This window comes from Mytilus edulis, chromosome 5 (genome assembly GCF_963676685.1).
Source record: "Mytilus edulis chromosome 5, xbMytEdul2.2, whole genome shotgun sequence".
NCBI lineage: Eukaryota > Metazoa > Mollusca > Bivalvia > Mytilida > Mytilidae > Mytilus > Mytilus edulis.
The window spans coordinates 81,105,659-81,132,036 of NC_092348.1; the positions used below are offsets into that span (position 1 = coordinate 81,105,659).

At 30.7% G+C, this 26,378-nt stretch overlaps 2 protein-coding genes across 5 annotated transcripts in view; one reads left to right on the plus strand and one right to left on the minus strand.

Annotated features, from left to right (window-relative positions):
* Nucleotides 1–26,378, plus strand: part of LOC139524578 (histone H4 transcription factor-like) — a 61,457-nt gene that overhangs the window by 21,545 nt on the left and 13,534 nt on the right. For both annotated transcript variants that reach the window (XM_071319437.1, XM_071319436.1), the window contains exons 2-5: nucleotides 2,157–2,346; nucleotides 3,839–4,065; nucleotides 4,620–4,725; nucleotides 8,240–8,392. In XM_071319437.1, coding sequence (XP_071175538.1) covers nucleotides 2,172–2,346; nucleotides 3,839–4,065; nucleotides 4,620–4,725; nucleotides 8,240–8,392 — 661 coding nt within the window. In that variant the 5' untranslated portion in view covers nucleotides 2,157–2,171. The remainder of the gene's footprint in view (nucleotides 1–2,156; nucleotides 2,347–3,838; nucleotides 4,066–4,619; nucleotides 4,726–8,239; nucleotides 8,393–26,378) is intronic.
* Nucleotides 8,897–22,907, minus strand: LOC139524580 (estradiol 17-beta-dehydrogenase 2-like). 3 transcript variants are annotated; one of them, XM_071319438.1, is made up of 7 exons: nucleotides 22,371–22,907; nucleotides 19,230–19,553; nucleotides 15,084–15,296; nucleotides 12,857–13,045; nucleotides 11,982–12,119; nucleotides 10,944–11,057; nucleotides 8,897–10,360 (listed from the first exon to the last, which is right to left on the minus strand). In XM_071319438.1, exons 1-7 carry the CDS (start codon nucleotides 22,408–22,410, stop codon nucleotides 10,128–10,130), a joined length of 1,251 nt encoding a protein of 416 aa, XP_071175539.1. In that variant the 5' UTR covers nucleotides 22,411–22,907; the 3' UTR covers nucleotides 8,897–10,127. The 3 variants fall into 3 exon arrangements, with proteins under 3 accessions (XP_071175539.1, XP_071175540.1, XP_071175541.1); XM_071319439.1 differs by lacking the exon at nucleotides 22,371–22,907 and adding an exon at nucleotides 21,562–21,899; XM_071319440.1 differs by lacking the exon at nucleotides 22,371–22,907 and adding an exon at nucleotides 20,535–20,673.

Sequence of the window (26,378 nt, forward strand, 5' to 3'; positions counted from 1 at the left end):
CATGTATCACCATCATTGTTGGTGATCAGATGGATAAATCTGTTGTAGAGTTGTCACTGACTCAGACGTACTTATAAATATAATTATTTTCTGTCATTAATTAGTAGGACCCTTTACTATAGATAATTCAGCTGATCTGTAACAATAACATCTCCATGCCTTATATATCATGTACTTTATTACGACGCTAGATTAAAACTGACGAGGAAAGGTAACACCTGGCCACTGAAAGCTTTATTTTTTTAAGCCAAGGTGGTAGTGTGGTCTAGCGCACTGGATACAGTGCAGGCGATTTGTTGTCACGACATCTCAGTAGCATGGGTTCGAATCCCGGCGAGGGAAGAACAAAAAATTTGGGAAAGCAAATTTACAGATCTAACATTGTTGGGTTGATGTTTAGACAAGTTGTATATATATATATATATATCAAATATATTAAATTAAAAAAAGTCTAAAATAATGCATCTATAGGCTTCATATATACATGTATAATATGTCAGCATTTCGTGTGTATTTAAGCCTAAACCCTATCTAATTAAACATCAATGTGACCTCCAAAGTCGAGTCATTAAACCTGAAACAAACAAAAATCTAGATATAAATAGATAGTGAAGTCATGCAATTTGACTTTTCTAGGTCTGTTTTATTTTGTATTATAGGTTACAAATATATGTAGATCATCACTTTTACTTGTATAAGAATGATCATGAGTTTCAGTGGATCAGATCAGTTAATCAAATGGTTTACCCATGTTTCACTTTCAATGTTGACATTCTTTTCCTTTTGATGGTCATGATGGTTGTGCACATGCAATTCATGCGCAACCCAACTCTGGCTATTGGTTGAAGGTCACATGAATCCAATGAGGTTGAATTATTCACTTGCAAGTGCAGAATTCATTAGTGATGTTTCTGAGCTTATTTTGACAACATTGATTGCTCAAAGCAAATCATTATTTCACAATTTCAATTTCATTTAAGATTGAACAAAAAGATCATATGTTATTTTTTTTTACATTTAAATTATACTAGTTCCTTTAAGGGCATATATGTTTCAGTTACAGGGGAGGTTATGACATTGCTAACGTAAAATGGTATTTTTGCAATGTCAAACTGTGACATAATGGGAAAAGATTCATTTTTCGACTGATTTTTATCATTCAAACTGATTTAACTTTTAAACGAGTTCATGGACCCCTCTTTTTTTAAAATGACATTCTGTTTGATTACGTATGAAGATTATTTGTACCACCTTTTATGAAAAAGTCAATGAAGCAATTTTTTTTAATTTGATAAATATATATAAAAAAATGACGTTTTTTTCTACATTCATGAACATTTGATAAATTTTAGTTATTTCTAAACAAAATATTTTATAAATTTATATGAAACTTATATAAAAGTGATTTTATAAATAATTTAACAAAAACAGCTTGTGTTTATCTTTTAAAACAAAAAAGTTATGCATTACTGTCGGGAAATATACGTCCACAAATCCGAAATTTGAGCAAACATCGGAAATTTCGACCACATTTTACTCAAAAAGTAGCACATGAAGGTATATTTTTTATTACATATTTAATTTAAGCTGGTAAAAAATAGCCTATATATCTTAAAAGGAACAAATTCTCACCGTCAGAAATTAACTGTTGGGTATGCCTTTAATAGAATGGAACACAAAAGGATCTTAGAGAGTGAAACTTGCAAATACAGGCAACAGTAGTTTACCGCTGTTCGAAACTCATAAATTGATAAAAAAAATCAAATCTGGTCACAAACTAAAACTGAGGGAAACACATTAAATATAAGAGAACAACGACACAACATTAAAATGTAACACACACAGAAACGAACTAAGCATTAGACAAAATCCGAACTAATGCAAAATCCAAAATGCAAATTACACAATATTCATTTGCAACTGGAAACATTATTGCATATGAATGCCTTCATGTAGTACATGTATGAATACATATGTATGTCTGTCATAATAGATTTGTTCCCCTGTAGAGTTACATGTATTATGCTTATTTGTGAAACATAGGTATACTGTACATACAAACCTATATCTCTTTCAGTTTGAGTTGCACCCTTTCTTAAAAATCTGCCATTTTTCTTTTTTATGATTGTCTGGTTAAACTTTTTTTTTCATTACAGTATAAATAGAAGAAAATGCCACCCAAACCTAATACCAAAGAGACAAAGATTTTAATGTCCGAACTGATGTTACTGTGTGAGTGGGGAGAATGCTCGCATCAGTTTAATAATATGGAGGAATTCTTATCCCACATGAGTCAACATCTTATAGGACATCATTATGAAGTCGGAAGGGATGATCCTAATACAGGTAACTCACCTTTGTAACACTTAAATAAGCTTATATTCCTATGGCATATTTTTTTTCAGAAGATTTGCCATTCGAAAAAAACAACCAAAAAGGCAGTTGAGAACCTCAAGTCAAAGAAAAACAATCAGGCCACAATTAAAAATATTTTGGTTTGCCCAAACCCTACCCAAGGTTGAGACAGTGGGTAGGTAGGTAGGCATTTTTTTTTTTTTTTTTTTTTTAAGAAATTGAAGTATCGGATGTTTATTAGTCTTCATGCCTATCTGATTAAAAAAAAACTTCTTCAAATCAGGACAATAAAAGAATTTGAGTAGGCAGCTTTTTTCTGGGTAGGTAGCTATATAGGGTTTGGGCAAACAAACCTATTCTTTTTTATGGCCTCATGATGCAAACATTTATTTTCAAAACATTACACAGAAAACAAAAAACCTAAAATATGCTGGAGTCAAAGCCCCAGATTTAGATAACAAACATAAATATACCTACAATAGTTAGGTCCCAGCATCAAGGATAAATAATAAAGAAGACTTACCAGACAAAACAACAAAGATACAAATTTATTAAAAATTAGGATACTCAAATACAACACTGAATATAAACTGAATAAAGTCTAAAAGTAAAAGCAATATGAAACCCTTTCAAATAATACTAGAGGTTAATTTGTTTAAGTTTCATATTGGCCTACATTGTAATATCATTATTTATGGTGCAAAAACTTGCATTTCTAAATCAGTGATTTTACAAACTACAATCATGACAACTGGCATTGGTGTTTTCATTTGTATCACATTTTGTCATGTTTAGGCTTTTATAGTTCACAATTTACTATATGGTATGAATTTTGCTCTTTGTTGAAAAATGTATGGTGATAAGTCCAAATAATTATGATGTTTGATGTAGGAAGGCGTCCCAGAAAAAAAAAATAGCCTTGCCGTAGGAAGGCGTCCCAGAATAAAAAAATAGCCTTGTCGTAGGAAGGCGTCCCAAAAAAAAATTAAAAATAGCCTTGCCAGACGTCATGATCATTTGGACTAGAATGGTGACCTATTGTTGCTTGAATTCTCTTCATTTAGATTCATTATCATGATGATACAATGGATATTGAGAAATATCTTGATCTTAGAGAGTAAAAGGAAACTAGATGATGTTGATGACATAAGTAATTAACATGATAGATTAAAGTCAATTCTAGCTTTAAAAGGTTATGTTGGTAATTGTCAAAGATACCAGGGATATTAGTTTTATAACAGAACTTCCTTTTGTCAACATTAGGCTTACTTTGAAATAGTTCAATATGTTAGATGTTTATATTTTCTTAGGACACCTGGCCCATAAAAAAGAAAAGAAATGAAACTTTATGCATCAGCGTGTTACTATTTTATATGAATAAACTACTTGGTAATATGCTTGCCCTCTGAATGATTCTTTTGGTAGTTTATATATTCATGATATAATTTATATGAAATTTAGGATACTGCTGTTTATATTTCAGACGGAGAGTTCCTGTGTGAGTGGAGAGAATGTAACACAATGGTCCAAGGACGTAGAACAGATTTTCTACGCCATGCCTACTTCCATTGTTTTCATGTCAAAATTAAGAATATAGGAGAGCAGATGATACGTAAGATGGGGTTAAGGGGATGTTTATTAGAGAACCAAAGTCGCAATCTTATACCAGAGTTACCAGAAAGACTGCAGTGTGGCTGGAATATGTGTGAGGTGAGATATAAACAGCATGTTATAAATTTCATGTGTCATAAGCTCTTTTCTAGATTTACCTTCACCAGGAATGCTCAAAGTTGAATATTTGTAAGTCAAGGATCATCCAAGGCCAACTTTGCCTAAGGGAGAAATACAAGAAATCCACAATCATAAAAATATTGTCACATCAATAATAACAACTTTTTATCATCTTATCAAAAGAACAGTCTAGTTATTATTTCCAATTAAGCAAAGAGCAAAATAATATCATATACAAAACTATTACCTCAAATCCATAGTTCCATTGTGAGAATTTTTTTTATTGCTGCAGTTGTATTTGTAATAGGGTTAATTAAAGGATAAAACAATTTAAATTCAGAGTTCAAGACCTGAACAAAATAAATTTTAAGTAACATGTCATGATCAATACAAAGTCAAATTAACAGGGATCAATTGTAAGTTGATTACATGATAAAGGTCTGCCAGTTCTTAAATACAATAAGTTGCTTATATTTACCCTGAGAAGGGTAGAACTAAAATATAACTTTCATTTTTGCTACATTTATTTTTAGACGATAATTGACAATCCAGAGATATTTTACCGCCACGTAGATAACCATTCAGAGACATTCCCTGAGGGAAATAATTTGGAACACGGAGCTAGGTGTGAATGGGAAGGTAATGTTTACAAGTTACTAAAGTATTAACAGACATTATGTTAAAAATGTCAGTTGACTTCTTATAGGAGTTATCACCTTATACGCTAAGTTTTACCATTTTTGGAAAATGACGCTATCAGCGGCATTTTTCCAATACCATGGACCAGAACATGCAGAACTGGAAGTCGATTTTATTTCCGCCTACCGCACTTGGTTTCATATTTACTATATATATATATACATTTTACATACTAACTGGAATCCGCTACACTCAAACAAAGTGTTGTAGTCGGACGGGAACCAGTTTACATACTTTATTTTATTTACAAAAAAAAACCATCTTGACCTGTCTATAGAAAGGCTTGTATAGTCCACGGTTTTATTCTCCGAAATTGGACCTTCCAGAGGGGTTGCCGACTATAGAGTATAATAAGCAAGAAATAATTTCAATTTTACGGCGAGGTGGTTTGTTTATGTTACGCCATCTTGTTATTGATATTGTAGAGGGCGCTCTCATAATTTTTGTCGAGCCTGCAACTTTTGTTGCAGACAGCTCGACATAGGGATAGTGATCCGGCTACGGCGGCGGCGGCGTTAGCTAACTCCTCAAAAGCTTTATATTTTAGAAGGTGGAAGACCTGGATGCTTCATACTTTGTATATAGATGCCTCATGTTACAAAGTTTCTGTCAGTCACATGTCCAATGTCCTTGACCGCATTGTCATGGTTCAGTGACCACTTGAAAAAAAAGTTCAGAATTTTTGTAATGTTGAATCCTCTCTTATTATAAGTAATAAGATAACTATATTTGGTATGTGCGTACCTGGCAAGTTCCTCATGTCTGTCAGACAGTTTTCACTTGACCTCGACCTCATTTCATGGATAAGTGATCAAGGTTAAGTTTTGGTGTTCAAGTCCATATCTCAGATACTATAAGCAATAGGGATAGTATATTCGGTGTATGGAAGGACTGTAAGGTGTACATGTCCAACTGGCAGGTGTCATCTGACCTTGACCTCATTTTCATGGTTCAGTTGTTATAGTTAAATTTTTGTGTTTTGGTCTGTTTTTCTCATACTATATGCAAAAGGTCTACTATATTTGTTGTATGGAATGATGGTAAGGTGTTCATGTCTAGCGGGCAGATGTCATCTGACCTTGACCTCATTTTCATGGTTCAGTGGTCAAAGTTAAGTTTTTGAGTTTTGGTCTTTTTATCTAATACTGTATGCCATAGGTCAACTATATTTAATGTATGGAAATATTTTATGATCTTTATGTCAGTCGCGCAGGTTTTATTTGACGGTGACCTCATTTTCACGGTTCATTGCACAGTGTTAAGTTTTTGTGTTTTGGTCTATTTTTCTTAAACTATAAGTAATGGGTCAACTATATATGTTGTATAGAAGCATTGTTAGCTGTACATGTCTGCCTGGCATGGTTCATCTGACCTTGACCTCATTTTCAAGGTTCATTGGTCTTTGTTTAGTTATCTTGGTTAATGTTAAGTTTATGAGACAGTTGTAATAAAACTAAGCTTTATACTTAGGACTATCAACATAATATCAATGATTAGTATAGAAGGCGAGACATTTCAGCGTGTGCACTCTTGTGATAACATGCAAGAGTTTTCTGAATTCCGATCGATAAATCTATTTCTGTCATATAAGAACTGAAGTTGGTTTGTCATATATGTCACCGTTATGAAACTGATATTTGATATTGTACTTCCATAAAGAAATGGAGGTCGTTTAATTAACATTTAATATACGTCCTTGCTACAAATCACAAGTCTAGGGTTTGTTTATGTAATTGTGTGTATGCGTATAGTTTTCTTGACTTGAGGAGGTATCAGATTGAACGGTTGCTCTGGATTCCCCACTCCATTGATTAATTTGAAACTCACGAGATCCTTTCTATGTCTGTCTGCTATTGAGGGTTATTGTTGTTGCATAATTTTAAATCATATGCATCATTTAAATTAAAATAAATGTAGTCCACAACGTTAAGTTGTAACTAAAACACCCCTTCAGCCAAAATGGAGTCTTCCATATTATCGCTTCGAGTTGTCTCCCTTCCGTAAGTAACTTTCGTCAAACAACGATACTTTGAGAAAAATTAACTTGTTCTGTCTATAGACGTTGTATTATATTAAAACAGATCGCACTTTTAATAGAGGAATGTGTACGGAAAGGATTCATGCCCACTGACCCAAAGGAAATTAAATATTTAAAGAGTTATTAGGAATAGGGGTTCCACCTAGAATTCATGTAGAAAAATAGGTGATAAGGTACGAAGTGAAATACCTTCTCTCACTCTCAGTGCATGCTGTGGAAAGTCAACTTGAAATTAATATTACAAAAATAAAAGACAATAAGTACATTGTTCATACACTTGTATCGAGGATTGGCTATTTTTAAAGTTGAATAACTATTCAGATTACGTAAATTACATTTTTCGAGTATTTTGCATGGACATGTACAGTTGAATTATTTTTGAAAAAAATAATAATACATGTATCAATGAAAACAATGGCAATCGTATCCCTCAGAGCAATCTGCTCTTTGATTATTATACATGCCTGTCAAAATTTTGACGGACGTATTATTGTATACAAATGTCCGGCTTCCGTCTGTGCCTCTGTCTGTCCGGTGTAAACATGTGGCACTGTAACTTGAGAACGACTTATCCAGTTTCATGAAACTCAATATAGTTGTTTCTTATGATAATCAAATGATCTGTATACTTTTTGGTGAAAATAAGATAAAAACTTTTTGAGTTACAGGACTTTGTAACTAAAACAGGGGTGTTTTTTTTCACATGTCGCACCTTATCTCAAAAATGATTTATGAGTATTGCTTAAAATTTTTTTTTAGTTATATTAATCTAAAGATTTGTATACTTTTTGGTGATGATTCAAAATTTTATTTTTGAGTTATTGAGCATTTTGTAAAAAAGGGGGAGGGGATTTTACATGTCACGCCGTATCTCAAAAACAATTAATGATTATTGTTTAAAACTTTACACACTTCTTTGTTACATTATTCTAAAGATCTGTATACTTTTTGGTTTTGATTCAAAATTTTATTATTGAGATATTGTGTTTTTTGTATAAAAAAAAAGGGGGGATGGGGTAGGCGGAGGTCACATGTCACGCTGTATCTCAAAAACAATTTATGTTTATTGCTTTAAACTTTACACTCTTCTTAGTTATGTTAATTTAAAGATCTGTATACTTTTTGGTGATGATTCAAAATTTTACTTTAGAGTAATTGAGTTTTTTGTAAAAAAAGATGAATTTTCACATGTCACGCTGTATCTCAGAAACTAATTATGAATATTGCATAAAACTTACACACAAGACAACAGGCGTATCATGCGCTCATGGAGCAGCTGTTTATTATTTTCAAAATCTGAAACTTCAAACAGAAACCCTGAAAATTTGATAACTTATATAAAAGATCTTTCTCAGTCTCAATATTAGAAATATCAGAGGCATTTTAACTGGTTGACTTGTTTTTTTATCATTGTAGGGTGTGAGACTGTTGCTAAAAATAAGTATAAATTACGTGAACATCTACGTAGTCATACACAGGAGAAGGTGATAGCTTGTCCAACCTGTGGAGGACTGTTCTCATCAAGGACCAAGTTTGTAGATCATGTTAAAAGACAGGCAGGGGTTGAATGTAAGTGTATGTGTATTTAATGTGCAAACATTTACTGAAAGGGAGATAAATATGGTTGTGGTTTTATTTATTTGACTAGTGGCTAGGTTTTTTTAAACCCCACCTAAGGGCATTATGTTTTTCGGTTTGTGCGTTCTTTGGTTTGTCTGTTCTACAGCTGTCTGTTTCACTTAAGGTCAAAGATTTTGGTCAAGGTAGTTTTTGATGAAGTTGAAGTCCAATCAACTTGAAACATAGTTCCCTATGATATGATCTTTCTGATTTTATTGTGAGCTTTTATCCCAATTTCACAGTCCTCTGAACATAAAAAATGATAGTGCTAGTGGGGGATCTGTGTAAGACACATTCTTGTTATCTCCCCTAGGTGACTTTATTTCAAAATTTTTCTCATTCAAGATGTCAGGGTTTCAAACTTTTTGTTGTAGTGAAGTTTTCTGTGTATTCAAGTTCAGACAAAGAGTTTGGAGTTCCATTCTGAAGGTTATTTCTCTATAAACAATCAAATTGTTTTAACATTTTATTTTTAACATTCAACATACTATAACAACAAATAATATAAATTATATATTTAACAAAATAAAAAAACGACTAATAAATAAATTACCGGTATGTCTAATTATGACTAGCACAAACTCAAGACAACGGTTTGCATTTTACATAAATCACCCATTCAATTCAAACCAACTCTTTGTAAAGATTTTGACTATAAAAGCTTAACACTTTTTCAGTGTATTGTATGTGCAAGTCTTACAAAATGTCTCAATATATGTATTGAGGGTAAAGTGGCCATCCAGAAGTGTTGTCCTTTTGTAGATATAGGAAGATGTGGTGTGAGTGCCAATGAGACAACCCTCCATCCATGTACCCATTCTTACTTATGACCTTTTGAAATGACAGATTCCACCATAATAATATGATAAACATACAATAAAAGAACATTTGCAATGGCATATTTGATTTAGGTTTCTTGAAAAGACAAAAATAGCATGTGAGGTGTTATTTAAAAATAGAGTGTTTGAAATTAAATAAGCTACATTATGAAACACACAAACAAAAAATAAGATAAACAATATTCATCTCAGAATGAATGTTGTGTAAAGGCACTGATATATGTTATGTTTATAATTCAGTTCATCAGTTTGTAGACAAAAACTCAATGTTTATTTGATTTAGAATCTATAAACTAGAAATTGAATCCTACAACAAAATGTATCTCAAAATTTTCTATTTTTCTTAAAAAATAAAAAATAGGACTTTAAGGAATGATTTATTTTAACAAGTAAGGTTCTTGCTTGTGTTTCTTATTTTTTTTTACTCCTTTGAATTTTAATTTGATTACCTCCCTTTGTCACTATCTGTAATTGCTATAGTTAACAGTTAAGTATCTGTTTGATATTATGAGAGAATTCTGATTTTAAACAAATCAATTATTATTTGAATTTAAATGATTTGAAAATGTTTAATGGTAACAAATTCAGTCTTACAATATATAGAAAATTAAAACAAAACTGTTTTAGCTGTTCATCAAATCCATATACATGTATCATGTGTGCAGCTATTGACAATGTCACTATCCAATAATCACAGCTATGTCTTTGTAATAAATTAATTATGCACCAATTAGTCTTGTCCTGAGGTTACAATATTTTGATAAAACAGCCTTCAATCAATCAATCAATGTTTTGATTTAACAGAACTGTTGATGTTTAATTGTCATTTGTTAAACAACTGTAAATCAGTGACATGATTTCGGCTGTGGCAATAAAGCTTTCGGTACAAAGTCAAACCAGTTGGCCATTATTGACATGACTCTGTCTCCAATACAGGATGGTAGATGCAGGTAGAGGAATGGCAATGCCCTTGAAAGTAATCCACTGTAATAATGAGACTTTGGACTGACTGACAACAGTGCTAATTTTATGTTGTCTAAAATTTCAGTGAAGTCTGGGTTCAGATAAGCTTCTGGATCTGAAAAGAGAAAGCAAGAAATATGACTAATGTGTTTTTATTAAAACTTTCCCTTTCTGTATTGTATAAATCTAATTACGGTTTCTAGTTCTGCAACGTTTAATTAATTTCTTTTAGTGATATTGTGACACTGATTAATTGAAGGAATACAAAATTTAAGTTACAATGTGATTGCAAGCTTTTACTTCTTTGACATAAAAATCTTCTTAGTTCTCTGTCAATATCTACAACAATTAATGTACAAAGTCATCATGACCAACAAATATTGTTTATATGTTTACAATAACAAGTTGAGATTTTGTATTGCTTAGAAAAGGTCAGCACAATTGATTGACAGAAACTATATATTTTATTTAAAGAAAAAATATCAGAATTTTTCATCATTCATACACAGATTTGGAATAAGAAATAAAAGTGTATTTAAAAAAAAAATCTGAAGAGATAATGGGAAAAGAATTGGACATACCTTTAAGCTTATGTTTAATGTAAAACAGTCTTTATAATGGGAAAAGAATTGGACATACCTTTAAGCTAATGTTTAATGTAAAAACAGTCTTTATAATGGGAAAAGAATTGGACATACCTTTAATCTTATGTTTAATGTAAAAACAGTCTTTGCCGTAATTTTCTTTGACAGATTTACTTGCCCCTTTCCACCACCTTTCTGCCACTGCAGCCTTGTCATAAGCCATAATACCTAAAAATTTCAAAAAAATGTTTATGAAGAAAAAGGGCAGAATTCCACCATCCATTTGCTGGATAAGATTGTGTAGATCACAAACGTACCTTGTCTGTTTGCAGTTTTAATTTATATTCAGTGAATTTTCTATATAACTGCAATAATATTGATTTAGTTGTTTATTGAAATGTCACTGGAGAATCATAAATGACTGTCCTTTTTCAAATTCCATTCAATCTTCTGTTTCCATAGTTATCTAGTTAAGTATCCCTTATTGGTCTCAACCCAATTATAATAGTTGACAAACAGTCTCGCTTCTATGCAAATTGGCATGTGTTTACTTTGAAGAACTAAACTTGACCAATTGCTCTGTTTATAAATTGCAGAGATCCATACATCTTGTTTTGATTTTATTTAAACTCTGGTGGATAGTTATCTCATTGGCAAGCATACAACATTTCCTTATATTTATTTAAAAATAAAGATTTTAAAAACACCACTTACTTATTAAACATGACATGTTATGGACGACATCAAAAGATGGATGTAGGATAAAAAACTGAAATTTAATAGTTAGGGGGTGGGAGGGGGTCAACATTGCTGCAAGTTTTGTTAATCCAAAATTGATTTTACCTATATCCATATAGGTAAATCAATTTTTACCAAATTAAGTTAAGAGGGGGTGGGGGTCAGTGAAAAAACTATGTGAATTAAGTTTTTTATCCTACATTGAACTTTTGATGTTGTCCCTTAAATGTTTGTATGTTTTTTAAGAACTAAATTTCCAGAAAAAGTCCATATCATGGAAAATTTCCTTCTATTAGACATTATCACAAATCTCTATAAAATTAAAGATAATTTGATATAATAATGGTTAACTTGGGTTGATAATTAACCAATCAGATTGCAAGATTTTATGTCATAAGAAATACAATGCTTTACCTGTTTTGTACCCACTAGGGATGATTGTACAGACTTTTATCTTCCACATTTTGAATTCATATCTCCATACTTCTGACATTGTAGCTAGCGCGGACTTAGAGGCACAGTAGGCTCCCATCAGTGGTACAGGTGCAAGGCCTAAAAGTAAAACATTGACAGTTTTCTATTTCTTGTTGGCAAAAATATGCAATGAAATATTTTAATAGCAAATCAAACAAACACTTATAGATTTTTATGCCCCATTTATGGGCATTATGTTTTCTGGTCTGTGCGTCCGTCCGTCCGTCCGTCTGTTCGTTCGTTCGTCCGTTCGTCCGTTCGTCCGTCTGTCCCATGTCAGGTTAAAGTTTTTGGTCGAGGTAGTTTTTGATGAAGTTGAAGTCCAATCAACTTGAAACTTAGTATATATGTTCTGTATGATATGATCTTTCTAATTTTAATTCCAAATTAGAGATTTAACCCCATTTTCACGGTCCACTGAACATAGAAAATGATAGTGCGGATGGGGCATCCGTGTACTGGGGACACATTCTTGTTTTTAACAATTTCTTAAAGTTATAAATGAAGTTAAGTCACTTTCTTGTATCAAAGATTAAATAACTGTGATATTGCATGTATTACTAAGATTAAACTGCAATTGTTAACATCAGATATAGCATTCACCAAATTGTAGTTTGTATCATCAGTCAAAAAGCCAATTTCATGGAATAAAAAAAATCCTTGATTCTGACCAAATTTTAAAAATTTGGGCTGACATCACATTTTATCTTCATTTATTGTCATCATTTGTGAAAACTATTGGTGAAAAAAATTGAAAATTGCCAGGAATTTAAATAATTTCTTTTTTTGGTGTTTCTTCACCAATCAGTGCTTACCACAATTGCTTGCTACATTAACAATTCTGCCTTGACTTTCTCTCAGTAGAGGTAGGAAGTGTTTACACACAGTCACTGGGCCCAGGTAATTCACAGCTAATATTTTATGAATATCTTCTGTTACCATCATCTCAACATTACCAATAAAACAAATTCCAGCATTGTTTATTACACCCCATAATTTCATACCTGTTAAAATAAACAAATACCATCATTGTTAATTACACTCCATAACTTCATACCTGTTAAAATAAACAAATACCAGCATGTAAATAACATGTGAACCCCTTAACTTCATATTGTCAAAATGAACAAATACCACTCCAGCATTGATAATTATACCACATAATTATATATAACTGTTAGAATAATTAAAAAAAAATGTAGGTGAAGAATTCATATTGCACAACTTTGTATAGATCTCATGAAGAATATTTATTGAGACAACTACATCTAATTATATATATGTTGACACTGGTAGCTGTCTTGGCTTTGCTGTATATTGCGAATCATTTAGCTCATTAGTAAATACTTCTAATTTCTATCAAATGATAAAATGAAGAACAGCAATAACATTTTTAGCCATTTTGTTCACCAGTGAATACCTCTAGCAAAGGTTAGCATGAAGAACTCTTAAATAAGTTATTTTATGAGGTTTTTTTTTTTTTTATATATATTCATCCTCCATGCAGCGCCTTTTATAATATATAAGTTTTTTTGTGAGAACTTCTGGAACCAAAGTATAGACATTTTTAAATTAGAATTGAACATACTTTAAACAGTACAAATAGGTTACGACCTTAAAGTTCATCAAGATAAAGAAGTTTAGAAACCTTTATACAGTTTACAATTTGATAATAGTATAAATACTTTGACTTTGTAACTTTCAATGTTATTTAAATTTATCACAAGTTCAAGATTAAGTTTGTTTTTAATGTTAAACAGAAGTAAAAGGATATAAATATTTACATTTATTTAGCAGATAAACGAGTAAACTCATGACAACAATTTAACCTAGATTTAGATTATGCAGGAAACCTTATATTGATGTAAATGTATTAAAAAATCAATCACCTGAAAATGATTTTTATGTAAAATTTGATATAATATAAGTGGTATGATAAATATATAACAGGAAATTTCTTTTTTAGGCCTTCTTAAATATGAAATAAGATATTAATCACTTATTTACCACATTTACAAAAAACTTGACTACATGTATGCTTACACATAAAAAAAAGTCAATGTTTCATAAACGCTTCAAATTATTAGTTAATTATGATTCTTGATTAAAAAAGCGTGGAACAATAAAAAGTCTACAGTTGAAAAAGCAAAACTGGTCCGTAAGAACTGCACAAAAAACATAAAGATGGATAAATATTACCCTCACAAACAAACAAAAAGATTCTGATATATTTCTGAATTTCTTTCTTGATATTATCAATTCAGTATCAAGTTATTGCTTTGATATATTATAACATGTTTAAAGAATCAATAGTTTATTTTTGTATTGGAAAAAAACTAGAAATGATGTATGTTTTTACTGACAATTGAAATATACATCAGTTAATTTTCTTTTTAACTGCAAGAGAATATTATTTTAATGAAACAAGAATGGCTTTGATTGTTTAATTTTACAATGAATTTGATTGTATTGACCTTACATTTCAAGGTTGTTCTGTGTAAATCTCAAGGACATGTTTTTACCTGACATTTCAAGGTCATTCTGTACAAATATAAGGACATGTATTTAATTTACACTTCAAGGTCATTATGTACAAACATTAGGACATGTATTTACCTGACATTTCAAGGTCATTCTGTAAAAACCTTAGGACATGTATGTACCTGACATCCAAGGTTTATCTGTACAAACCTAAGGACATGTATTTACCTGACATTTCAAGGTCATTCTGAACATACCAAAGGACATGTATTCAATTGACATTTCATGGTCTTTCTGTACAAACCTAAGGACATGTATTTGCCTGACATTTCAAGGTCACTCTGTACAAACCTAAGGATATGTATTTACCGGACATTTCAGTCATTCTGTACAAATCTTAGGACATGTATTTACCGACATTTCAAGGTCATTCTGTACAAACGTAAGGACATGTATTTACCTTACATTTCAAAGTCATTCTATACAAACCTTTCAACCTTTGGACATGTATTAACCTAACATTTAAGGTCATTCTGTAAAATCTTTTGCACTTCTATTTACCTGACATTTCAAGTTCTTTCTGTACTAAAGCTGCAGCTGTTTTTATCTGACTTTCATCGCTTACATCAAGTTGGATTGTTTGAAGTCTTGATGAACAAGAATTTATTAGATCTTGTTTTCCGTGCCCTTCATTTTCCAAACAGCCAGCATAAACTTTGAATCCTGCCTTATCTAAATATTTGGCTAAAGCTTTGCCAATACCACGATCACAACCTGCAACAAATGAGTTTAATGTAATAAAAAAATCATTCTTTTAATGTTATTTGTAAAGAATACTTTTGATATATGTTTTCTTGCTACTCTTTTTCCCCAAATATCAGTTACTTTTAAGTCTATCATTGCTTTGTCATACAGATTTACTAATTTCAAACCATTATAGTTAAGAAACAGGTACAGGTCAGCGGTAAGTGTTATACTGATATTTTAGAAAATCTAATTCAAAAGTTGTGATGAAAACATTAACGAATTAATCATTTCATTAGTTAAGTATATCTGGATATCAAATTCTTTTTGTTGTCGATTATAGATAATGGTAAAAGTGAGGTTCTTCTCTTGTTACAAAGTCAGGTGATTGGAAACCCATTGATATTTAGTACAACTAGATAATTAAAATCTGACTGATGTTACATAGGCATTAGCAGGTGCAAAAAGGCTCTGTGTTGAAGACCATACTTTGAACTATATTGGTTTACTTTTACAAATTATGACTTAGATGGAGAGTTGTCTCATTGGCAATTATACCACATCTTCTTATGTCTAGTTATCGTCATCAATATATGAATAATATCTGCAAAGACTATGATAAGACAAAATCAATCAATAAAAAAAAATAAAAAATGGAAGTGGAAAATTGAAATTGTTTGAAAAATATATATGAGTTACCTCTACTTTGAATATATGGAGATGTTATACATTCTACTTTTTCAGTATGTTATAGTAGCCAAAAAAAAACCCAAGTAGACTGTCAGCATATTTTTGAGTCTGAGAGAAATTTGTATGTAAAAGTTCAGTTGTTTACACACACTAGTTATGTCAGTTATCTGAGAGATTATAAATGTCATTCCAGTGCTTTACCTCAGCACAGATCTAATCCTAATCATTTCATGTACTTAAATTTTATACTTGTATTTGGGAAAAAAGGGGGTGGGGTGAGGATGTCTTTTCTATCCCTAGAGCTTTAGTAAAATGATTTTTTTTTCAATGATATCCTACTCTGACAGTAAACCTATATCTTTTCCAAAATTGATGCTATTTCTCAATAGATCTAAGTAAGATGATCTGTCTTATATTGTACTAGACAAACTCTTGACCCAAAAGTCAATTTTGATTAATAGTAAATTAAACAGGAATTGTATAATGGTAAACATTCTCAATTTTATTCAATTTTATTAAGTCATGAAGTTATAAGGGTCAGAAATCATATAAATTGGTCCAACTACAGTTAATGTAAATTCTGTTATAGATTAATTTCTTTTCTTTTAATTTGGTCAAATATAAATATTTGCAGAAATGAATAAAACACCAATTGTTGAAAAATTGACAATTTTAAAATTGAATTTGCTTATATGTCCAAGATACATTTATATATAAGTGTAACATCTTAAGAAGTTGTAGTCTTTGATTATCATGATAATAAAACATTTTTTTTTTTTCAATACAGTTAATTCAGAATTATTGCATGCATTTTTTGTTGCATTTTTGAAGAATAAACAAAATTGCTGGTTTATTTATTGCAATTTTAGGAAACACTTCATACAGATATGTATCATATCTCAGAATGCAATTTCTTATTACTGCAATACTGAAGAAGATGCATAATTTGCATTAATAAAAACCTCTGAAAATTTTGAGAATTAACAGTTTCCAGTTTTGTTGAAAATGGTAAAAAAATTACATACATTGTTGGATTTGAACTTCATAAACCCAATTAGACTTCTCAATAGAAAACTAGAGCACAAGGAACAGGTTGGGTTGCAGAGATTTTAACCCTACCATTTCTAATTCATTTTAAGGAGTTTATTTAGTCACTTCCCAGGTGTTTTTATTATATAATTTCAATAAAATATCTTTGAAAAGTACAAATGTTATGTCTTGCCTTAAGTATTTCACACATTTGTTGCATGTTATTTATGTGTGACTTCTTGCTATATATACAGCTACCGAGGTGACAACAGATGATATTAATAGTTTTCTTGTTGCTGCAAATTTCTACTCTGATGCTTTGACACATTGAAATAAACTATTATTATTAGTCTCACAACCTAAATAGGGTTTACATTCATATGAACTATTTATGTCTCTACTTAGACCAATTAACTACTGGAGCCAACTGTCTGCATTAGAGGGGCCCGTTCCAGTCATGCTTCAATCATTCCCTGTATAATCAACCAAATTTTTCCCACAAAAGGGGGGGCTGGCCCCCTGCCCTCACTGCCTAAATCGCCTCTGCTTAACTTCTCTCTCAATCCTTTTCTAACTTTTACTTGTATGCGTTATGATCTTAAAAAGAGGATGAACTCTACTGATGTTTTTTTGGGTTGGGTGTCAATCGTTTGTTTGTCTTAAACTTTTCCTAATAATACATAAATAATAATAGTTTCAAACTTTGTAGCATGTGTGTCCTAATTTAAGTTGAAGTAAAAGAGATTAATTCACCACTTGGTTGCAGCAATGGGATGAATTAACAAAACTTCGATTATTTGGCTCATTCTAGGAAATTATTGATCGTGTGACGTGTGTCAACTGCTTATCTACGTCATCTGTTATATTGTTTATGAAGGATTAGACTAATAGTGAAGTATTCAGTTAAGATTTTGAATCTTGTTAGAAACTTCCTTATTTACTTGTTAAACAGTCATTTGACAGTGGTACAATTGTGGTAAAGATTTCTTATCGTTTATCCACTTATAGTTCAAAGTAAATCCTTTTAATTCTGTGGTTTTAGTTTTTTAATTAATCTTATTTACAAATGTCCTCTAAGGCTATATACCCATGATAAATTTGTTTCGTTAAGATTGTTTATCAACGATGTTGATACATTTATTTTGTCTTTTTGGCATCTTTATAGTTACATATCTTGAATACCTTTTCATGATATTTTGTAAAAAGACTAAGCTTTACAAATTACAAATTTATAGAATTTTGTGAGAATTTTTTTTGTTTATATTATTCTATATAGCTAGCTTACAAGTTGACTGAATAGTATGGGGAGGGGATTCAAACTTCTGAAAATGTCTATAGTTTTGATAGTCTAGAAGTCAGTATCCAAAGACTCATTTTCATTCTCATATTTTATTTTCAATAATACTTATTTTTCCAAAAGTTTCAAAGTGACCTCTTAAAGTGCTTTTTTAGCAAAAAAAGTGAAAAAACACACACACAGTCATATCTATAGTCTTAAAATACTCTAGAATTTAGTTTGTTTCCTTCATTTTCTTTTGTTTATTTACAAGTAATAATTTTGCTGAATGGGAAAAAAGGGGGGGGGAACTAATTTCTTGCCCTGGGCTCCTACACAATTTAGTTTGTATAAAACTTTTAAAATTTATATAGTTCATAGTCCATATCTTTTTTTTTTAAATTTTAACACTTACCTGACTTAGCTAATGAAAAATCAACAGAAAAAAGCCTTTGATAAATTTACTTATTTCAGTTATACCATGTATTATTCATATTGATGGATTTTTTTTAAAGAAACTAAGTCAATGAAGTTTTTGTTAAATAGAATGTTTTTTACTAAAACAAGAGATGTTTAGTCAACACCATTGAGACAGATGACAAATAAGACAAAGTGGTCAACTAGCAACTTCCAAAAATATAAGATCTTAAATCCCTTAGTTTGAAACGAAGAAAAAAGTGCCTTACAATAAATAACCTTACCTAAAGAATAAACAGATGATATCATAGACATTATGATATTCTGTATTTAAAAAAATTCAACCAACTTTGTGAATTTTTTTATAGAATTATTAACATATTACATAAATTGATAATACATATTTATTTTGCTAACTGTAACCTGTAACTTTAAACTTTCAAGGCTTTACTTGTATATATTTCAAAACTGACTTGTATATATTTCAAAACCGACTTGTATATATATTTCAAAACCAAAATTGTTATAACTGGCCTAGTGTTTTAAATTACCTGTTATGAGTATAGCCTTATTGTTGATTTGGAGGATAACTGGTGCCAGCTGTAGATATGACACCATAATCCCAAGTAAAAGTACCAGGCTTCCTTGAAATGCCAGTCCATATTTCACTAGACAGAAAGCTAGGCCTGCTAACACAAATAGTCCATTAATGTCCCTCATCCTTAGTTGTACTGTGTGAGATCTATACCAGTGTAAAACTATAGTCACATACAGGAGGAAGATAGAGATAGAGGCAGTAGCCCAAGACACATTTATCATCAGGTCCATACTGATTGCTTTCAACTCAACTCTTTGCTGTATTTCTCTCACCATTCCTGTTGAAATATCCCAAGCAATCATTTTAATGAAGAAAACAACAACATTGAATCTTGCCTTATTTGAGCATAATTTTTATTCTTTGTTTTGATATTTGAGTGTTGACATCAAATTTGTGACATCATATTACCAGTTGGTCAGTTATGTAAAAGGTTATTTATTCTTTGTTTTAATATTTGAGTGTTGACATCAAAGTTGTGACATCAATTACCAGTTGGTCAGTTATGTTAAAGGTTATTATTCTGGTCAGTGACCTAAATTTAATAGTCTGACCAATGTTGATTATGATTCATCAGATGTTTTTGATTAAATCTTGACGAAAGATGAAATTTTAGTACATAGTGTCAGTTTTTAAAGTTTGGAAATCATGCAGAAATGTTTTTGTTTGAATACGTTATGTTGGCACTTTATAGTAATGTAGAATTTAGATAACAAACCCCATCCCCCTGCTAGTTTCTGAATATTAAAGTCCAAATTACATTTTTGTACTTGAAAAATTGATTAAATATAAAATGCTGAAAACTAGTATATCTAATGGTATTTTAGTCTATAAGCTATGTATTTTAATTTTTAATGCATCAACACGTCGGTTTACGAAATGTCCGAAATGACAACAAAAAACATGCACTTTAATTGAAATCAATTCGGGCGGGTGGCGGTCGCGTGCAATTTTGATAATGTCATAGAGACGCTCAATCCAGTTCAATCCAGTAAAGAAAGTGTTAAGAAATCTCCTATTAGAGACTTATTTACCTTTTATAAATAATCTCGCATTGTCAATATGGTTAACTTGATTTAATTTTGAAAAAGAACATATTTGATCCTTTAACCAGATTATCAATAAAAATGTGATTAGTTAACAAATTATTATAAAAACAATACCTGTATTTAGATATTTATTTCATTGTACAGTTAAGATGTCCAGTTCTATTTGAATCTTTCTTTCCAACAGCTTATATTCCTTAATGTTTTTATTTTACCTTAGACTTGTCCAAAGTCATCCAAAAGTCTTTCAGTAAAGAGGCCTTTCTTTGCACAACTTTATTTCACTATCTAGAAAAGTTCCAGTCTTCTAAAAGTTTTTCAGGAAAGATTTAACTTCAGCCTTAGAAGTGGGTATTTATACCTTAAGAGAAATATGTGTCCATACACCAAAGTTTTTTGAGTGCACTGTACTATCTTTGACATTAAGGTGACTGACATTGGTTATCTATCTGTCAACACCTGATATATATAGCTGTATGGATAAGCTGGTCAGTTAATCTCATTAACATCATTTCAATTATAGAGCTAATGTATCCTTCAAGGAACTGTATTTATGTCATTCAATTACATTTATAATTTGGAAAAAGTCCATTTTAGGTAAAAACCTACCAAATAAGGTCACATGAAAAAAAGTAAATTTAAATTTCTGTTCAGATCTAGGCTAAGCTGAAGAAACAAAACTAGGAACACACATCCCTCATTGTAAGAGGTATGTGAAACAATTTGAGACATCTATTAACCAAAATTATTTTACAAAATATGACCTTGACCTCTTTTCAAACTTTTGGGAGTTAAGTTTTCTAGTTTCCTAGTACTAGCTATCACTACAGTTCAAAGAGATTTCAACTTTCATTAGATTTATAAGAAATTTTACTCGATGGTTGATCCCTGGAAACAACCCTTTTTTTTTTGGACAAATAATGCATTTGAAAAGGACATACTGTTGCCACCCCCCCTTTTTATTCTGGGTGGGGACTGACCTCCCCAATTTTATTCTGGGTTGGGATCCCCTTTTAAAAATGGCTGGATCCACCACTGTTACTGCTATAAACTTCTTGGTTGAATGAATGATTTACCAACTGTTACATACTATTTAATACATCTAGTTTTATTATTTAATGCTTATTGAGGAAGACCAATGCACATTATTTGGCCTGCCTATTTTAATAAAGAAAAGTAACAGGAGATTGATTTTAACTGTATTAAATAATGCTTATGTTATTAATTATAAATATCACTTGCCTCTGTCAATTAATTCATCCATGATACCAATTCTTGTGAATTTTTCAATGAAACAAAGTTTTTACTGTAGTTCACTAAATGATAGTCCTTTTTCAGGATATTGGCAATCGTTAAATCAAGATTATTACATTTGATAAAATAAAAACAGCTCTGGTATTACTTATTTATTAATTTATTAAATGTATTGATCAAAATATTTACATTTAAATTATAGAAAGGAAACAAAAACGTAAAAACATAGAAAATCAAGCCAAAAAATTAAACCACACCAGTTTTAAGGATAAAAATATATAAATTTCAATTTTCCACCCACCTATCATATTGTTTTTTTAAAACATAGAAAACATGTTAAATGTATATACAAAACATTTATTTTTCTGATAGCAGCACAAGGTATTTATGGATTGATAACATGTATAACTGAAGATAACTAACTTGTGTATGGTCATATATAGTTCAAAAAGTTTCATTGCAATTATTTAAAAAAAAACCCAATAATATTCACACTATTTGACAATCAGACTTTAAGAAATTAAAGAAAGACTTATAATGAATATGACATGTTTTTAAGATTATGCAATTTTTTATTTTTTATATTTTTTTTTGGGGGGGGGGGGGGGGGGGGGGGGTTGCTTTTTTAATTTTATTTGGGAGCAAAGGGAGAGTTATTTGAGAAATTTTTCAAGACAGCAAGCACCAGAAAACTTTCTGTGGCACTCACAGTATTGATTAGAAGGGTTGCAGTTAAATTTGATAAAGTGTAGTATATGTATTTTTATATTAAATATCTAAAATAATGTGTGACTTACCATATTTGATAGAATTATCAGAATCAAACAATACTGTCATTTTGACTTGACTTCTGGATACAACTATATACCGTTTACGTCAGTGTAGTATTTGACTTGAAGAGGTACCATCTGGATCAACTTCCTGTAAAACGGTGGGAGTACACACTTTGTTGTTTATTTTCTAATTTAAACTTTTGTGTTGACAGGATGTTAGGGTATTATACTTTTTGTCATCTTACTGTGTATTGATGTGTCCTACATCCAAGGCATCATTGATACTTAGGGTTCGTGTAAATATAAAGATTTTGGTACATTGACGTTGGTTCTAATTGTTCTTGGAGTATTTATCATAATCTCATTGTAAACATTAAGTATTGATGTCTTTAATGTTTTACATCAGTGGACGTCACGTTGTCAACAAATATCTGAAAAAGAGACCAGTCCTGTCGTATTTGTTGGTCTAGTGACTTACATTTTTCTGAAAAGATAATAAACTCATTATCCTCAATAGAGACCAGTCCTATGGTGCTTGTTGGTCTAGTGACATACTTTTTCCTGAAAAAGAGGTTCTAAACTTATTATCCTCATAAGAATTAAAACAGTTTAATTACCGTTAGCCGAAATTTTGACCTATTTTGTCACTGTTTCAATTTTGGCCTATTTTGTCACTGTTTCTACTGTAGACTTGCATGAGAATTTTTTTAATCAACTGTTTGAAAATAAAGCTTTATAATGTTCTTGAATTTCTATAAATAAAAAAAATTAAAAAATCTTCTTTTTTTCACTTGGTAAATTGAGTATCTCAAAGTACCAAAAAGAACTACAGTGGATTCATCATTATTCGTTGGATACTAATTTTCATGGGTTTCATGGGTAGAGGTGAACCACAATTTCAAATGTTCAACAAATAACATAATTTAAATAGGCTCTCTTTGGTCGGGTTGTTTTCTCTTTGACATATTCCTCATTTCCATTCTCAAATTTTAACCGGATTTTTGTGACAAAAATGTCAGTTATTGATTTGGGGATGTTTAATATGTTGTTACTGATGATAAAATGGAGGTCAAATTTGCCCATCCCTAGATTTTTCCATGCAGTTCAACTTTTTCCATGAAAAAATGATGGAAAATGATGGAAATTTCGTTTTTTTTCCATGGATTTCCATGGAATTTCATGGAAAAATATTCCATCATAGATGGAAAACTTATATGTGTTACTTATTCCATCATTTTCCATGATAAGATGGAAAACTTTCCATGGAATTCCATGGAAAAAATACTTTTTGGATGGAAAATGGGATGGAAAGTAGACTAATAAAACTTTGTAGATGGAAAAGAAGATGGAAAGTGGACTTAGAATATTTTTGAGATTGAAAAGAGGATGGAATCTGGACTTAGAATATTTTTAACATGGAAAAATTATAGAATCTTAACTTAGAATATTTTTGAGATGGAAAGTCATGGAAAAAATGTACACACAAATTACATACATTAATTCTTTATCATCAATTAAACATGTGAGCCAGTGAAAGAAATGCCATCTGTTTTTCATAAGTCTTTGTGTAGAAAACAGGAAGTGGTATGACCATACAGTGTGAGGCCAAATGAGGGTAGCACATGGATTTATACATTTTTGTGCAATTATTATTACTTAAAACATAAAAATGGTAAATAAACAATAAATGGATAATCTTTTATTAAAATATATATAAAATATTCAAGATATAGGTAAATAACAGTATTCAATTGGGACTCTTTTAAAAGAAATCAGATAACTCCTCATACAACCCCCAACACATTGAAAATTTGAACTGGCAATGGATATGCAGGCAACAAACAAAGATGTCTTCTCTCCTGAACAAAATGTAAAATTTATATTGGATGTAGATTAAATAGTTCCAAATAGTTCTTGACATCGAATAGTGCAGATTTATTCTCTGATGACTTGCATTGACAGTTGGATTTAGGAGCATTTCTTGTGGTAAGTACACTGAATTACATTCTACCATTTTGAATGTGTGCAAGTTCCTTTAGTTCAACATAATAACATAATGAAAACACCTATAGTAGATTTTTCACTTATAATTATTATGATTGGGTATTAAGACAAGTCAAACTGTATATAGTGTATCATAATAACTAAATAATCCACTAATGAAGTAATTTGGTTATAAAATTTAAGATCTGTTGAAATTGGTTGCCAATGAGAAATAGATCCATAAAAGTAAAAGAAAGTGTATCTTTACAGCAAACTGCAGATAAAACTAAGTTCTAAAGATATGGACAATACCAATGAAGACATTTATATACAATAATTATGAAGAAAAAAATATTTAGGACAAAGACTAAAGTTGTTAGCCATTATTGTGTTATAAAGGACATTATTTAAAGAATATCTCTTTATTTATAACAGTTAAATTATTTTTAGGTATCATGAGGAAGAACTGAAACTCCAAATAAATGGTTAATGCTGTTCTTCAAGGTGGATCTACAGAAGCCTGGTGTTGAAAAAAGTGACATTTATAACCTTAATTTCTTGCTATAAAGGCAGTGCAAACATTTACCAATTTTGAAAGTTTTTGCTTGTTTATTGTATTTATTATAATACATCAAATGAATTTGAATTAAAGGTTAAAATGATGGTTGAGTTTTATTGCTTATTACTGACCAATGCAAGACTCAAAAGACCTTATCAAACCGAAAAAAGCATGGCACCTAAATTTTATACCTTCATTATTACAGGTACAGTTAAACAGGGTATATAGCCAAAAGGTTAATTTGAGCAATTCATTTTAAATGGAAATGATGGAAATATTTCCATGGTATTCCATGGAAAAACATCATGGAAAATATTTCCATGGAATTCCATGGAAAATGTTTCAGATGGAAATATTATTTCCTTTTTTTTCTCTTTTTATTTTCCATGGATTTCCATGGAAAATAGGTTCCAATACTCCATGGAATTCCATGGAAAAATATTCCATGGAATTCCATGAAGTTTTCCATGCTAGATGATGGAAAATCTAGGGATGGGTGATATGGACAATTTTCACTTTAACCGTTCATCAGTTATGGTTTATGTGATATTGAAAAATGCCAGGACGCAAATAAATGTAAAGAAATCCGGTTTGCTGTTGCTCTGACAGCCTCTTGTATTTGTATAAGATTGGAAAAACCACGAAATCGAATATCAACAAAAATGCAAGTTTTCAGAAATTCATGAAAATTGAAAACACCAAAAAAAAATTAATTTCTAATTATGAACACAAAAATGCAATCACTCAATTTTCACATCAATGTAAGAATTTTAAAGCATAAAATTAATATACTATAAGGTGAAAATCTTTTGCTGTCCTGAAGTAAAATTTTGCTAGTGCAGGTGTACTACAAAAATTTCTGCAAGGGTTGATCAGTGGTATATGTACCGTAATCTTTGTTTTATTTGACTATCAAATAGTTCTGTATGGTTTTCCAGAAAATAAAATAATCAGTTGATTTTTTGGATTTGGGAAGCCTGCATGGTCCTCTCACAAGTAATGGGATAAATGGTTTCTCTTTGAAATATTTTGTTTTCAAAATAATTAGATTGTGGTATGATTGCAAATGAGAGAACTGACTCTACCAGAGACCAAATGATGAAGAAATTAGCAACTATAGGTCATGAAAGGGCCTCCAACAATGTGCCTGAAATATCAACAAAACAATAAAGAAAACCAAGTGATGAGTATGACTCATAGTTTAGAGACCTTTTAATGTCAGCTTTATTATGCTTTTTATATAACAGAAATAAAATGATCTAAATAAAAAGAAATGATTTCATAATACTGAGATAAGGTGCTAATTGGGATAGAAAGGATTGTTTGTCTGACATCATTACTGGAACACATCATTGTTATGGTAAATATCTATAAACCTAACTTCAAAGGACTGACATACTGTAGATACATTATTATTCTTTGGATGCTGGGGATTCATTTATTTTCGTGGGTACCAATTTTGTGAATTAAGGAATTTAGCTTACATCGTT